This window comes from Acomys minous (genome assembly GCF_964271855.1).
Source record: "Acomys minous genome assembly, chromosome: 8".
Lineage (NCBI taxonomy): Eukaryota > Metazoa > Chordata > Mammalia > Rodentia > Muridae > Acomys > Acomys minous.
The window spans coordinates 101359282-101376224 of NC_140489.1; the positions used below are offsets into that span (position 1 = coordinate 101359282).

Sequence of the window (16943 nt, forward strand, 5' to 3'; positions counted from 1 at the left end):
CCTCTGCCTCTGCCTCCGGAGTGCTAGGATTAAAGGCGTGTGTCACCACTCCCAGCTATAGATTGAATTTTAAGGAACTGGCATCTTGACAATGTTTAGTCTTCTTATTTATGAACATGGAATCTTAGCAATTTATTTAGTTTTTTGTTGTTGTTGTTTTTCAAGACAGGGTTTCTCTGGGTAGCCTTTGCTGTCCTGGACTCCCTTTGTAGACCAGGCTGGCCTCGAACTCACAGCAATCCACCTGCCTCTGCCTCTGCCTTCCAAGTGCTGGGATTAAAGGCATGAGCTACCACTGCCTGGCCCTGATTTCAAATTTCAGTGTGTTGTTACTATACGGGAAATGGATAGGCTTTTGTATATTGATTTTTGTGTATTGATCAGCTAACCTTGTGTAATTGCTTATTAGTTGGCAGACTTGGGAGATTCTTTTGGGTTTTCTGCGTAGATGATCATGTCAAGGTGAACATGGGCAGTTTCATTTCTTTCCTCTCAGGCTGGTTACCTTTCATTTCCTTTTTCCTTCACAGTTTAAACTCCGGTAGTTTTCCACACCAGCTGCTTTCCCTGCTTCTGCTGCCTACAGTGAGAGAGTGCCTGCCTGCTAGCCAGAGTAGGAGGGATGAAGGAGGAGGCGAGGAAAGATTGCCTCCACTCTGCTTTAGCAAACTAGAGGCCTTTCCTGGGTGTTTTTGTTTTGTTTTGTTTTTGTTTTTAGCATGTGCTACTAGGCTTTTTTTGGGGAGCGTGGTGGTTCAGGCCTGGGGCTATGAGGGAAAGGTGTTAAAGCCTTCTTGGGTGGTCTCTTTAGTCTACCTGCTCAGGCTTACTTCACATTGTCTCTAATGACTTCATGTGCTTTAGTGTGCTCAGTGGCTGAGGTGGTTATATACTTACTCCAGATTCCAGGACCCAGAACTTTCTGGCTGGATAGTTAGGACTTACCAGTCATCTACTGCAGCTCTCTGTTGCCCCATGGCAGTGAGTAACTTTCAGGCGCCTTGGCTAGAGAGTGAAGGGCTGAAGGAAATTCTCCTGGGAAAAGTGCAGCTGTGACAATATAGCCAGCTCCCAGCAATAGAAAAGTAACTACTGATCAGCCATTGCAGGAGGAGATGGCCGGCCTAGACCTGATTCTGGGATGACACACTCTCTCTCTCTCTCTCTCTCTCTCTCTCTGTGTGTGTGTGTGTGTGTGTGTACACATGTGTTAGTTGTGCTACTTTTCATGCCTCCACAGGAGATTGACGTTGGGTGTTTTACTCTGTTGCTGTCTACATTAGTTTTTGAGTCGGTCGCTCACTGACCTGGAGCTCACTGACTGGCTAGTCTGGCAGGCTCTTCAGCTGCTGAGATCAGTTTATCCACCCACCCTGCCTGCACACACTCCCACCAGTGGTAGGGATTACAAGTGCACACCACCACATGTAGCTTTTTTTTTCATGTGGGTGCTTGGGATCTGACTTAGGTTCTTATGTTTCTGCAGCGAGCAGGCTACCCATTTAGCCACATTTTCAGTTCCTGCATCATTCTTTTTTTTTTTTTTCCTTCTGTTTTTCCAGACAAGATTTCTCTGTGTAGCCCTGGCTGTCCTGTCTTGGACTCATTTTGTAGACCAGGCTAGCCTCAAACTCACAGAGACCCTCCTGCCTCTGTCTCCCCGAGTGCTGGGATTACAGGCGTGCACCACCACTGCTCCTGGCTTGTCTCATTCTTTTCAAAACTTCTGAAGTACATAGTGTTTACTTCTATGATAGACTGTAAATTATTGATGGATTTTCATAGTGCACTTCCATCTTTTCTCCTTTCACATCTTTTCCTGTCCCCTTGGATTTTCTTTTCTTTCTTAACTGTGAAAACAGACGAAAACAAATAAAACCTGGATGTATTAATTACTTGTGTTGTTGATGAGGCAAAAATACCTGACTAAAGAGATGTAAGAAAGGGTTATTTTGGTTCACAATTTGAGGATCTAGCCCATAGTAGCTAATGAAGTTTGAGGCAGGTGCTTACATTATATCTGGGAAGCAGAAAGAGATTGTTAGAGCCGGAAGCAGAGAATGCCTTCAAGGCTGGCTCCGGACCACCACATACACCAGCTAGGCTACAATCCCAGCCCGGGGCCAAGTGCTCACATGCATGAACCTGTGCAGGACTTTTCACACTTACACCACACTAGTTGGTGTAGTGTGTGTGTGTGTGTGTGTGTGTGTGTGGTGCCATTTTAGCAACAAGGAATGAATCTTAGAATGATTAAAGCTCTTCAAGAAGAGTAATAGAACTGAAACAAAAGCACAGGACATAGCCACGTGTGGTGGCCCACGCCTGTGATCCCAGCACTTGGGAGGCAGAGGCAGGTGATCCCCATGAGTTTGAGGACAGCCAAGGCTACAAGATACAACCCTATCTCAAAAAACCAAACAGGTGAGAGGGGGAGGGGAGAGATATTGAGATTCTTCCATAGATGATAATACAAAAATGAAGCCAGGCAAGAAAACACATGCCTATAATCCCACCACTTAGGAAGCAGAAGGATTAGGAGTTCAAGGTCTTAGCTGTGTAGCAAGTTTGAGTCTACCTTGGACTACATGAGACCACGCCTAGCCCTCATACCCCTTCCTAAGAAGAAAAAGGAAACAGACTGGATAGGTATGGCTGTGTTCCAAACTCTGTCTGCAACAGCAGATTCAGCCTTGCCCAGGAAAGTGTGGCTCCTGTAGTTTGTCAGTCACCAGTCTTAGTCTTACATGCGTGCTGCGTGCTGAAATTACCTGGCAGCACTTGTCGGATGGAGGCCATTTAGATGACCCAGGATATATATTGCTTCCCAAGATGAGTCTGAAAATAAAAATAAAACTTTAGAAAATTGCCATTAACGGGTTCAGCAGTCTCTAGGAATTTGTTTTCTCTGCTTTGAGAAAAGTGATGCAAAGGAATACTAAAGTAGAAAGAGGTTTTAACCTGTGAGATATATCATGAAGGACGTGTGGTTGTTCTGCTGTGATTTGGATCAACAGCTGACTTTGTGAGAGATCAAGTCTGGGATAAGGGAGCAGCGAGCTTCTGAGTGCCCTCTCTCCCCTTCCCTTTGCAATTACAGACTACTAGAACCAACTCCTGTTTTTTCTTTAAGTCCTAGATTTTATTAGCTTGTTTTTCTGTTTCTGGTGCCTTTGTCCCTCTTACTTTCTGTTCAAAATTCTTTGACTTGGGGTAAATTGTAACCACCATGTGTGTTGAAGGCTGATGACATTTCCATGACTCAGGACAGGCTTGTTCTTGAGAAAAATCTTAATTATGGACTGTTAAAGAATATATTTACGGCTGGGTGTGGTGGCGCACGCCTTTAATTCCAGCACTTGGGAGGCAGAGGCAGGTTCTTTGTGAGTTCGAGGCCAGCCTGGTCTACAAAGAGAGTCCAAGACAGCCAAGGCTACACAGAGAGACCCTGTTTCGGAAAAAAAAAAAAAAGAAAAGAATAAAAAAAGGAATATATTTACATTTTAAAGTTTCTTTTGTGTTTGTTTGTTTTTCAAGACGGGTTTCTTTGTGTAGCCTTGGCTGTCCTGGATTCGCTTTGTAGACCAGGCTGGCCTCAAACTCAGCAATCTACCTGCCTCTGCCTCCCGAGTGCTGGGATTAAAGGCGTGTGCCACTATGCCTAGCTTTCCTTTTTTTATTTTTTTTTATTTTTTTTTATAAGGAGGCTAGCAACTTTCTCTAGTGGATATGCAGTTTATATAGTTGTCATTTAGTTTGTGATCATAAGATATTTGAGAAGGTTTGTACTAGTTTAATGTGTAACAGTTTAATCATACTTGAGGTGATTTACGACAGTTTAATCTACTCAGGGCAGTGATCTGGCTTATGTTCAGCAGAACTTGGCACAGATAGGTCTGTATAATGGGTTGTGTTCTAGCTTTTTAGACATTAGAGATGTGGATGTAAGTGTAAATAACACTTACAGGAAAAGCATGTTCGGGAGGTTGTGCGTACACTGGTGGTGTTATGTGCCCTTCAGCAGGCTAGCTTTCTTAGCATCTGTTGCCTAGTCTGTGAAGCGGGAACAACAGTAACAATAATGCAGACACACAGGTGTGTGTGTGTGTGTGTGTGTGTGTGTGTGTGTGTGTGTGTGGTTACTGAATAGATGAGAGGAATGCAAATGATGGAATCTTGCTATGTTGTCCAGGCTGGCTTTGAACTACTAGGCTCAAAAATTCTCCTGCCTCAGCCTCTCAGGTAACTGGGACTTGAGGCTCACAAATGTGAGGCGTTTTAACACCTGGCATAGCTATCACTGCATGACAGAAAAATTCCTTTGAGGGGCTCTTTAATTTGGGGAGGAATATCTTTTTGCTCAATATAGTTTAACCTAAAACAGAAGGTTTTTGTTTTGTTTTTTCAAGACAGGGTTTCTCTGTGTAGCCTTGGTTGTCCTGGACTCACTTTGTAGACCAGGCTGGCCTTGAACTCACAAAGATCCACCTGTTTCTGCCTCCTATAAAACAGAAGTTTTTATGTCTGTCTTGTGTCTGGAAATGGAAAATTCTGGGCTTTCATTCTGTTGTATCTGAAATCATATTTAGTAATACATTAATATATGTAAAACAGTGGTGGTAGAGGACACTGTCTGAACACACTCAACATTTCTGTAAAGAAAATAATCAAGTTTTGTAAAAGACATCCTCAGCCAGCCATGATGATGTAATTCCAACACTCATAAAGCTGGGGCAGGAGAGCTGCTGTGAATTCGAGGCTAGTGTGGGTCTAGAGCAGTCTGAGAGAAAGTATGAGCCCAACTCCTAGAAAAGAAGTCCTGTATTTTCAACTCAGGAAGGAAGCACACCACCTCCTTTAGCTACTGACTGTTCAGTATCATCCAGAAGCCACCAGAGAATGGGAGAGTGGCTCACCTTCCTTGGTGGGAGGCTCCCACTTTATGCACACGTTCACAGCTGCGCAGTAAGCACTTGGGTGAGTCGTCACACCGTGCCTTGGCTCATCCTGTCTTTCTTCGTCTCTAGGATGATTGAGGAAGGTGGGAACAAGCGGAAGACCATGGCGGAGAAAAGGCAGCTCTTCATAGAAATGCGTGAGTGTCCTGGGCTCCCACCATGGAGTACTGGGCGGTTGTTATTTTTACCAAGCAGTAGTTTTGTTTTGTTTTGTTTTTGTTTTTCTGAGACAGGGTTTCTCTGTGTAGCTCTGGCTATCTTGGAACTCTCTGTAGACCAGGCTGGCCTTGAACTCAGAAATCCACTTGGCTTTGTCTCTCAAGTGCTGGGATTAATAGTTTTAGTCAGTTGGTAATTGTATGTTAGAAGCCTTTGAGAAGGAAGAATGGGAATTCTAGAACCAAGGAATTGGGGGACTCAACACTACTACATATAATTTACTTGAAAGGCTTGAAAATCCGCCCCCCCCCAGTCCAGGGTTTCACTGTACACCTCTGTATCTAGGAACTTGCAGGTAGGCCTGGAGGTAATCTGTGAGGTAGCTCACAGAGCTCTTGCCTGCTTCTGCCTCCCGAGTACTTTGAATTGCTTTCTTAGTTAAGATCATAAAAAACGAGGCAGAAGTGTTATATGGAATACTTGAGTTTAAGTCATACCTACTGTTTAGAACATTTTCTGCAGCTGTTGTTACCATAAGCTTGCAGGTGCTGATAGTGGTTAATAATTAATACATTACATAAATTACCTTTTACCAGATGCTAGGCATGCAGTAAAGACAACTACACATTAGAACAATAGCACTATTAGAAAACCAAAAAGAAAGAGCTTTACTATACACTTAAAAATCTTCCATTCAAATTATATTATGAAATGAGGAAGAGGAAGAGGAAGAAGAAGGAAGAAGAGGAAGAGGAGGGGCGGTGGCCGTGGCCGTGGCCGTGGCCCCCCTGAGGAATTGTATGGTTCCCAGTATTTTATTTTCTTTGTGTGATATAAACTACCTCACAGTTATTGGCTCTCAGATTCCTTTATAGTATTGGTCTGGATTAGTCTTTATAAGCCTTTTAAAGACATTTTATGATCACTACTACAAAGCTAGGTGTGGGCATGTGCCTGTTACCGTCCTGCTTGGAGGTGAGACAGGAAGACCATGTGTTTGAGGACACCCTGAGTTACATAGTGAGACCCCATCTTTTTTTTTTTTTTTTTTTGCTTTTTGAGACAAGGTTTCTCTGTGTAGCCTTGGCTGTCCTGGACTTGCTTTGTAGCCCAGGCTGGCCTTAAACTCAGGGATCCACCTGCCTCTGCCTCCCAAGTGCTGGGATTACAGGCATGTGCCACCACACATGGCTATGTCCTGTGCTTTTGTTTCAGTTGTATTACTGAAAGTCCATCCTTGAAGAAGAGCTTTAATCACTCTAAGATTCATTCCTTGTTGCTTCCCTGAGTTCTGGGATTAAAGGCGTGCGCCACCATGCTCAGCTGTGAGACCCTTTCTTTTAAAAAAAAAAAATCATGGAATTGGTTGCGTGGCTGAGTCAGGAAATAGGAGTCAGAAACCCAGACTAGGATAATTCATGAGGTACTTGAAGAATTCTAGAAGTCTGCCTGTTGTGAGATAATTAACAGATGAATTTGCAGATTTTTTCAGCCCTCAGCATAGTTTGAGTCAGTGGAGGCAGAGGGTTAGGCTTCATAAGTGCTTATTAGAGATAGTAGAGAAGCAGTGTAGGTACCGACTGGAAGTGGCCAGCCTGCTGGTTCTGTAAGGCAGGTGCTTCCCTCCGCCTCACCTTCTGCCTCTAAAGAAGCGAAGAGCAGCTGAGCTTAGGTGCCCTGCCTTCTCTCTTCTTACCATGGTCTCATTCAAGCTGTCTTTGAACTCACCAACCTCTAGTCTCAGCTTCCCAAGTGCTGGGCTTACAGGTGTGTGTACACATGGCTGGCTCTGTTATCGAGTCTTGAATCTGCTCCTCCAACCACAGCCTGCTTTGGATCTTGGTTCCAGAGATTAATGGGTGTGTATAGCTTTAGACAAGTTTGTTTGTTTGTTTGTTTGTTTGGTTTTGGTTTTTAAAGACAGGGTTTCTCTGTTACACAGAGCCCTGGCTGTCCTGGACTGTCTTTGTAGACCAGGATGGCCTCGAACTCACAGAGATCATCCTGCCTTTTCCTCCCTTGAGTGCTGGGATTAAAGGCATGCGCCACCACCAGCTGCAAGTTTTTTCTTTCATTTAAAAAAATGTTAGAAGTGCCTTAGTTTCTCCTTCTATGCAATAATACTGACTTCATGGAATTCTTGTGATTAACTACAATAATGCAAGGAAAGTACTGTGCACGGTGCCTGACGAAGAGTAGCAAATGTGGTACCTATGTTTGCTAAAATGTTTTAAAAGATTTTTTAAAAAGATTTTTAAAGATTTATTTTATGTGTTTGAGCATTTTTCTTATCTGTATGTCTGTGTGTCACATTTGTGACTGGTGCGCTTGGCGGACAGAAGAAAGCATTGAATCTCCTAAAACTTGACTTACAGATGCTTGTGAGCTGTTTGAGGTGGCTGCTGGGACTCAAACCTGGGTGCTCTGCCTGAGCACCAAGTGCTCTCAGCCACTGGACAGTCTTTCCAACAGCCACTTTTAAAAATGTTTATTATCCTTTTTTTAAAGAATCATTTTGTGTGTATGGATTTTTGCCTACAAGTATGGGTGTATACCACATATGTGCCTAGTGCCTGTGGAAGCCAGAAGACGGCACCTTATTTCCTGGAACTGGAGTTACAGACAGTTGTGAGTTGCCATGTGGGTGCTGGGAATAACATCTGGGTCCTCTGGAAGAGCAGCCAGTGCTCTTAGCTGCTGAGCCATCTCTCCAGCCCTCTTATTGGTCTTTTTAAAAAGAAAGTGATAAGCAATCTGAAACTTTCTTCTAGTCTGTCAGTGTGCCCTAGATCACACCCTGCGTTATGTAGAATATGCCACATAAGCCCCTGCCATGTCTTTGCTCAGAGCTAGTTCAGTTTTTCCTTATTAACCTCATGAGAGTTCTAATCCAGAATTTGCCTTTGGGCCTGTTTTTTGCCTTGTTCACAAGTTCCCAATTTCTATTCCGAGGTTTGTGTTAACTTTTTATTGCCTGAGATGATGACTTTATAGAGGAACAGTTAGTGTTTCTCAGAGCTTGGAGGTTTCTGGCTTTTAATCGACTCCTCCCCCCCATTTTCTCCTCTTTAGTTTTTGCAGTGGTAGGCGTCAGCAATGGCCTCCAGCATGTGAGCAGATGCATGATGCCTGAGCTGTAGTCTTGGCGGGAGGTTTCAGCTTCTGTCAGTTGATCCTGCTGCATTTGGGCCTGTGGAAAGGTATCATGGTGGGGAGGACATGGCAGAGCAGAGCTGCTTACCTGTGCCTGGGATGCAAGAGAGCATCACCTTCTCTGATGCCACTCTGTGACTAGAAGACACGGTGCTACCTCTTGAGCCTAGTGCCACTTCCCAGTAGTGCCAAATTGGGACCAAGCCATAGGCTTAGAGAGGCACTTAAAATCCTGACTAGTTGGAGTGGGATGCCTATAATCCCAGCATTTGGGAGGCAAAATTAGGAGGATATTAATTTTGAGGCCAATCTAGGTTACATTACATGACTAGACCTTGTCTCATAGCAAATCTAAAACAGAAAAACTGAAACAAAACACAAGAGAAGATCTAGACCATAGCACTTGCTCATCATTTCCAGCAGGCTTTTGCGTGTGCTTCCTGTGTGCAGTGCTTCTGTCTCTGTACCTGGTGCACTGTTCTGTTTATCTTTTGATATGAAGCAGCGGTTCCCTATCCCCACCCAACAGGGTTTCTCTGTGTAACCCTGGCTGTCCTGGAACTCTCTATAGACCAGGCTGACCTCAAACTCACAGTGATCCACCTGCCTCTGCCTCCCAAGTGCTGGCAGTGTCACCATTTTAAAAGACAATGTTAGCTCTTGTTTTGTAATTTTCCCTTTTCCTTCTGTTTCTTTGTTTTGCTTTGTTTGTGGTGCTGGGGATCAAACCAAGGTCTTCTTGAGTGTTAGGCTCCCCTCTTTTTCTTTCTTTTTTTCTTTTCTCTTTTTCATTTTTCGAGACAGGACTTGCTTTGTAGACCAGGCTGCCCTCACAGTGATTCACCTGTACCTGTCTCCCTGAGTGGTGGGCTAGAGGCATGCACCACCATGCCCGGCATGCACCACCATGCCCGGCCTGCCTCAGATACTTCTTAACTGAAGACCCAATGGGGATGTTTCTAATTTGTTTAGAATGTTGCTGCTGGTTTTATATTTTATCAGATTAAGGAACTTTTACATTCTAATCTGCTAGGACTTTACTTTCTTTAATTAAAGGAAAAAAAAACATTCGTAGCTGGGCATGGTGGCACACGCCCTTAATTCCAGAAATCGGGAGGCAGAGGCAGGTGGATTGCTGCGAGTTCGAGGCCAGCCTAGTCTACAAAGTGAGTCCAGGACAGCCAAGGCTACACATAGAAACCCTGCCTCAAAAACAAAAACAAAAAACTCCATTTACCTATTTTTCTTGTGTATGTGTACTGATGTACCCTAAGGTGCAAGGACAGCCTGTGGGAATCAGATCTCGTGGATTCCAGGGATTGAACTCCTGTTATCAGGCTTGGTGGTGGGCGCCTTCACCTGCTGAGCCACCTTGCCAACCTTTTGTAATTATTATTTTTCTTTAGCTATGAATGATATGCTAGCTCAGAAATTTATAGATTTCAAATTAGGGATGCTCAGCCTGTATAGGTAGCTATTTTCTTCTCTTCTGTTTGCTGCTTTATTGGTGGTTGACCTGGGAAAATGGAGCCAATGTTACTCAGACCATCAGCCAGTTTTATGGAGAGGAATCACATGAGTAAAGTGTCCAACCACACAGGCCACACACATGCGGCAGGTAGGCTGCACCAGCAAAACCATGTTATTCCATGGAGGCATATAAACAAATAACAGTAGCTAGTTGTAATGAGTAATTTGAAGTAAACTCACTCCTATATGCTGCATCTGGGAGGGGCTTCAAAGCACAATTCAAGAATAATTGTGTTTTGAAGAAACTGAGGTCACAAACTCTTGTTTTCTTGGAGCATTTTCACAAGCATTTAGAATTCCCATTGCATGACTCCATTGCGTTCCTGCTAGGTTTCTTCTGTGTATCATGCCTAGTGTTCGTCTCCTATAAACAGCATAAGTTAGAGTGTCTTAAAATCTGGAGCTGGTGGTGTAGTGTAGTGGCAGAGTTCTTGCCTAGTGAACGGTGAGGCCTCAGGATCAGTATTCAGCGCCAAGGGTAGGGACGAGGAATCCCTTGTGGCAGCCTTAGCCTCATCACTGCCTTATTCTGTTCAGCCTCTTTATAGGAATATTAACAAATTCTATTTTTTATGACTTTGTACTTGTTGTGTGTGTCTGCCTGCTTCTGTGTGTGAGAACAGGAGCATGTGTCTGTAAATGTACATGTGTGTGGAGGCCAGAGGTCAATCTTGGCTGTTGTTCCCACCTATTTTGCTTTGTTTTATTTTTTTGACAGAGGCTCTCAGTGGGACTGGGGCTTAGGGATCATAGGCTAGCTGGCTAGTGGGTTCCAAGGATGTGTCTTGTCTTTGCGCCCCTGCACTGGTATTACAAGTGTTTACTACCATGCCTGGCTTCTTACATGGATGCCGAGGACTGAACTCAGCTCCTCATGCTTGCAGAGCAAGCACCTGATTGACTAAGCTGTCTCCTCAGCCCAGTTTAGTCCTTTCTTAGTATTTTCCTTCTTTCATGTTTTCTCTTGGGGGAATTGAACTTCCATTTCACAACTTTTTATTTACTTGATTGTGATCTTTTTGGGGGGGGGGGTTACCCTATGTAAAATTAGCTTTTATTCACCTGGTTTAATTGTAGTCTCGGATGCTTACTGTGTCTATCTGCTACCCTAGGCCTAGTCCTGGAAGCTTCTAGCCTCTGTATAATCTGCTCTAGGCCTAGAATGTTTTTAGCCTCTGAGACTTAACTTCTGAATATGCTCACCCTTTCTAGCTCTTTCTGAATTCTAGCTGGCTGGTTTAACTCAGCTGTTTGGTTCAAAACTCCTCTCCAAGCTGAGTGATTCAAACTGGCTTCTCTCAGCTTCCGTCTCAATTGCTCTGCTTGGCCTTATACAACTTAGGCAATCTGTTCTAATCTCCTGGCTCCTTCTCATTCTCTGGATCGTTCCGTCTTCACCTGTGTCTAGCTTGTTCTCTCTTCAACTGTCTCTGTAAAGCTCTCCTGGTAATATTGTCTCCCTCTACACCTTCCCTCTTTCTCTCTGTGCTGTGCTCCAAAGTCCTCTTTTTCCTGTCCCTTCTGGTGAGAGTTGGGTCTGTCCTATCCTGACTCATTCTGTCAAATCTTTCTCTGACTCATCACTTTGTCTAACCTCAGTTAGACATCACTTTTGAAACAAACTAAATTAAATTTACCATCATTATTTGGGATTAAAGGTGTATACTAAATACGTGTCTGTATTCCAGCCAGAGTAGCCATGTTGCTGGATTAAAATCCCTCTACACCCTAGAAGTTATAGCATCAATTAAAACAAAGTTCAAGCTTATTAACGTTTATAACGGCTCATTAGGCTATTGTAGGGTACCTTTTTTATGAAGAACACACTGTCTTTTAAAACTTGTTATTATTTTTATAATCAAATTTTGGGGAATACAATCCATTTGATTATTTCATTTTTTACTTGCTATATATATATTTTTTTATATTTTGTTGTTTTTTTTAACTCCAGACTTAAAAAATATGCATATGTGTAGCTGTGTGAGTGCCAGAAGAGGGCTTTGAATTCCCTGGCACAATAGTTGGTAAGTGGTTGTGAGCCACCTAATGTGGATGCTGAGAGCTGAACTCTGCAAGAGCAGAAAGTGCTCTTAACTCTTGAGCTATCTCAACAGTCCCTAACTCCAGATATTTTAAAATCTAGGGGAAGCAAGCCTGTGCCTCTTACGCTTCTCTTTGTGAAGTTTATCTTCATTTTTCCTAGTTAATTCACTGAGGCAGTTACCTTTGAGCAGTCTTCATTCCAGGACTTCATCCTGCCACGGGGAAAGATGCTGATGCTGCACCTGTGCAGTCGTGTAAGCCACAGCACGCAGCTGAGGCCAGAGCGCAGCCTTCTGCGGTCAGGCTTCTCCTTCACGTTTGGGTTGCTGAGAGTTAGTACCTGACGAACCACTTCACTGGCCTTATACTACTATTCTTGTGAAAAAAGTTCTTTGAAATGCTTACAATAGTTTAGGCAGCGCAGACACAGTGTTATATGAACTCTATGTTTTAGTCCATTGCTGGTTCTAATAACATGCTGCAGAAAAGTTATAAAGGAAAAGTTTATTTTGGCTTATGCTTCTGGCCTAAGTTGCAGGGTCATATCTGAAGATGATCTTTTTGCTGGCATGGTCCTCAGGTGGCAGAGAGTACTGTGTGGTGAGAGATAGGGAGCGAGTAGTGTGTCTTCTGCACTCCCTCCCCAATATGTCTGCTTCTTCCTTTGGTGGGTGGGTTTATTTCTTTATTATATTTTAAATAGGGTCTCATTGGAGCTCATATGGCAATCCTCTTCTTAATCTGCCTTTCAGATGTTGAGATTACAGCCATGCGCCACTATTCCTGCCTCTGGTTCTTTTTTTTTTTTTAACTTTATTTTTATCTTATATGTTTGTATGTTGCCTGCTTGTCTCTGCCTCCTTTAGTGCTGTGATTAAAGATGTGTGTTGGGCTGGAGAGATGGCTCAGAGGTTAAGAGCACTGACTGCTCATCCACAGGTCCCGAGTTCAATTCCCAGCAACCACATGGTGTCTGACAATAATCTATAATGTGATCTGAAGTCTCTTTTGGCTTGCAGGTGTATATGCAGGCAGAACACTATGCCTAACAAATAAAGAAGTCTTAAAATTTTTTTTTTAACTTCTTTTTCTTTTTTGGTTTTTCGAGGCAGGGTTTCTCTATGTATCCTTGGCTTTCCTGGACATGCTTTGTAGACCAGGCTGGCCTCGAACTCACAGAGCAATTTTTACTTCTTGATAGGAAGATACAGTGAGCTGTAGTGCTCCTCCATGCTTGTAATTGCAGTACTCAGGGCCATGAGACAAAGAAGGTTGAGCCAGGCTGGGTACATAGTAAGTAGCCAGTGCTGCTTAGGGTCCTGCTCAAACTATGACACCAGCCAAGGACAGTACGTGCAGTAAACTTCGAACCCCTATCTAGGTCTAGCCAACGGACAGGACATTCTCCACAGTTGAGTGGAAAGTGGGGTCTGACTTTCACACGAACTCTGGTGCCCTATAATTGACAACGTCCCCGGGATGGGGAGACCTGGTGGCACTCAGAGGAAGGATAGCAGGCTACTAAGAAGAGACTTGATACCCTATGAGCATATACAGGGTGAGGAGGTCCCCCTCAGTCACAGTCATAGGGGAGGGGAGTAGGGGGAAATGGGAGGGAGGGAGGAATGGGAGGATACAAGGGATGGGATAACAATTGAGATGTAATATGAATAAATTAATAAAATATATTAAAAAAAAAGACTTGGTTGAATAAAGAATGGTCTGGGGATGTAGCTCTGCAGCAGAGCACTTGCCTGGTGTAGTCCCTGGATTCAGTCCCTGGCGCTTGAGGTGGTGGTGGCAGTTTTGTGGGAAGGAGTATAGCATATTATCAACAAAGGAATGGCATTGTGACCAGTTATAGAAAAGGGCTGGCTGCTGTACAGGAAGCAGGGTTAGCTAGTCCAGTTTCCAACAAACCATGGCCACAGACAAGTTCTGTTGAGGGACCTCTTCTTGTCTCTATCCCCCCACCTATGGAAGTGGTTCTCACTGGCCCAGGCTGGCCACGAGCTTGTGGCAGTTCTCCTGCCTCAGCCACACTCTGCCTGGCGTGGAGTTTACCTTCTTGACTCTCTTCTACTTCACACCCTGCTGCCCTTTTCTAACCCTGCAGGTCGTTGACTGAGACACTGAGTGTTCCTCCTCTCAGAGCTCCCCTGCCTAGCAGAAGGCAGAACTGTGGGCAGCACCTTGGCATGTAGTGGGCATGTGCAGGTGCCTCGTCACCTTTCCTTTCCCGTGACCATCACAGTGACCTGCACTTCTGCCATACAGCGATGGAACGATCGGTACAGCTCACTTTTTCACTCTGTCCTTTTCTCAGGGGCTCAGAATTTTGATGTCATACGACTATCAACTTACAGAACAGCTTGCAAATTACGATTTGTACAGAAGCGGTGCAACCGTAAGTCATTTCTTATCTCTTCGATGGCTAAATAGGGCTCCTGGTATTATGAAATAATTTCAATATCTTCCAGGCGTATTGTAAGGTTGTTGAATTCTGTTTATCTTTTCATAAATAATTTATTTTTATTATTTTAAAATTATGTGTGTTTGTCTGTATGTGAGTTTGTGCACACAGGTGCAGGTGCCCCAGAGGCCAGAAGCATACGGTCCCTTGGAGCTGGGGTTATAAGCAGTTGTGAGCCACCTGACATGGGTGCTGGCATCTGAATAAGGGTCCTGTGGAAGAGCAGTAAGTGCTCTTAGGCACTGAGCCATCTCTCCAGCCCCAGTTAATGCTGCTTGTCTTAAATATCAGAATATAAGCTTTATAAATGGAATGAATTTGTCATTTTATTCCTGTGTCTCTTAACATGTTTAACAAAATTGATAATGCTGTAAGTAATGTTGCTAGAATGTGGGGTTTCTAATTACATTTTTATTTTGTGTGTGTGTAAGTGTATGTCCGTATGCTCACACTATAGTTCACAGAGGGCAGAGGACATCTTTTAGGAGTCATTGCTCGCTTTCCACCATGTAGGTTCCAGAAACCAAGCTCAGGTCCTCAGTGTTTGTGTGCTTGCCTTTGCTCCCTGCGCTGTTGAGCCTGCTCTGGTTACTGGGACTTGGAATTAGTTACAGGTTCTGAGATGACATAATATTAATGTTATTTAAGTAGGATAAAAGCTTTTATACAAAATTAGCATAGTTACTAGTTTCTGAAAGAAAAGCTTTGATGTTTTGATATAGATACAGTAAAAACTGATTAAATTTAGTATAGTACAAATCAACTCATTTTAATAAGTAACAGCTACCATGTGCATTATTAGATAAGATCTGTACAGATATATGTACACATACATATTCTTTTACTGCCTGTGAAGATGAGTTGTTCCAGAATTGCTGTATTCTTGGATGCACATGTACGAATGAAGGCTGGCTGGTTAGTATAATGGAAAACACATTAGTCTAAGAACTGGAAAGTATGTTTTCAAAGGCTGGACCTTATTATTTATTTCTTTTTCTTTTTTGGTTTTTTGAGACAGGGTTTCTCTGTGTAGCCCTGGCTGTCCTAGACTCGCTTTATAGACCAGGCTGGCCTTGAACTCACAGTGATCTTCCTGCCTCTGCCTTCCGAGTGCTGAGACTGAAGGCGTGCGCCACCATGCCTGGCACTATTTATTATAAACAAGTGACTCTAGCAAAGTCATTTTACATTTAATAACTTCTGTCAGATGCTAAGATTTAAAAATATTTCCCATATACATACATAAATAAATCCTTGAAATGAGGTGGGATGGGTGGAGAGATGCCTCAGTGTTAAAGAGCGTTGGTTGCTTTTCTAGAGGTCCTGAGTTCAATTCCCAGCTTACAAGTCTACAACATCAGTTCTGGTGTGCGGTAGATATGCATGCAGATAAAACACCCACATATAAATAAATTAATCTTTAAAAAAAGCATTAAATATCCTGCCAGGTTTTGGGTTGGGTGGTGCACACCTTGAAGGTAGACGGATCTCTGAATTCAAGGACCAGCCTGGTTTCATGTTCCATGGTAGCCAGGCCTACTTAGTGAGACCCTGTCTCCATAAAAAAAGAGCTATAAATCCTAAATTCCTAGAGCTTATCATGCCATCTTGGATTGCAGCCATGTTTCTTACATTGTCATTTCCCAAAGCATTAATTTTCAAATTATGGGTGATGGCCCATTAGTGCTTCATGAAGTTGCTTTTGATGGGATGTGGCCAATGTAAAGTGAGTTTTACAAAAGAAGACTAGAGGAAAAGGAGCTACCAGAGTGTAGCGAGGGCAGTAAAAAAAGGCGCTTTTGAAACTTTTGTGTATCTAGATGTGTGTGTGCATGTGCATGTACAAGAGGGAGTGGGAGAGAGAGAGAGAAAGGCCGAGATTGATTGGTATTAAGTATATCTGTGGGTGGGTGTTGGTTGTGGTCAGAGTGCTTGAGAACCACCATCTTAGAGCAACTGTCTGAGAGTTTATATAATTTTTCTTAGATTTATTCTTGGGAGATTGTGGCCTGTGTCTAGAGTGTTGTAAGCCTTAGTCACTTTTCTGTTGCTCTGCTAAGATACCGTGACAGAGGCAGTTCATACAAGAAATGGTTACTGGAGTCTCTCAGCTTCAAAGCATGAGCTTATGTCCATCGCGCCTGGGAGCATGGCAGCAGCCAGCCAGGCATGGTGCGGGGGCGGACATGAGGCAGAGAGCTAAATGGGAAAGACGTGGGGTTTGACACCTCAGCAGCCACTCCCAGTGACATGCCTCCTCCACCAAGGTCAAGCCTCTTTATCCTTCCCAAATAATTTAGTCAGCTGTGGACCAAGTGTTCCGATATATTAGCCTATGGGTCCATTCTTATTCAAACCACCAGAGTAATGTCCTAAAAATTGTATTCTTTTCCTTCCTTGTGTGTTGTACATTCTACTGTGAATTTTTCTGTATGTGGTTGTACAGCATAAATGAAAATAATTTTCAGTGTTGTGTGTGTTCTGTTGTTCTTATACTGTTTATTGAAACGGCATCATTTTTTCTTTTCCTGCCAAAGATCCTCATATTCATTCATTAGGAGAAGAATACAGAGGCTGAGGAGATGGCTGTGTGGTTAAGAGCACTGGCTGCTCTTGCAGAGGGCCTG

At 43.4% G+C, this 16943-nt stretch overlaps 1 protein-coding gene across 7 annotated transcripts in view; it reads left to right on the forward strand.

Moving 5' to 3' along the window:
• Positions 1-16943, forward strand: part of DTNB (dystrobrevin beta) — a 216508-nt gene that overhangs the window by 14798 nt on the left and 184767 nt on the right. For all 7 annotated transcript variants that reach the window (XR_014781191.1, XR_014781192.1, XR_014781193.1 and 4 more), the window contains exons 2-3: positions 5028-5095; positions 14170-14250. Coding sequence is in view for 2 of the 7 variants with exons in the window: in XM_084792601.1 (XP_084648727.1) it covers positions 5029-5095; positions 14170-14250 (148 nt within the window). In the remaining 5 variants the exon portion in view is untranslated. The remainder of the gene's footprint in view (positions 1-5027; positions 5096-14169; positions 14251-16943) is intronic.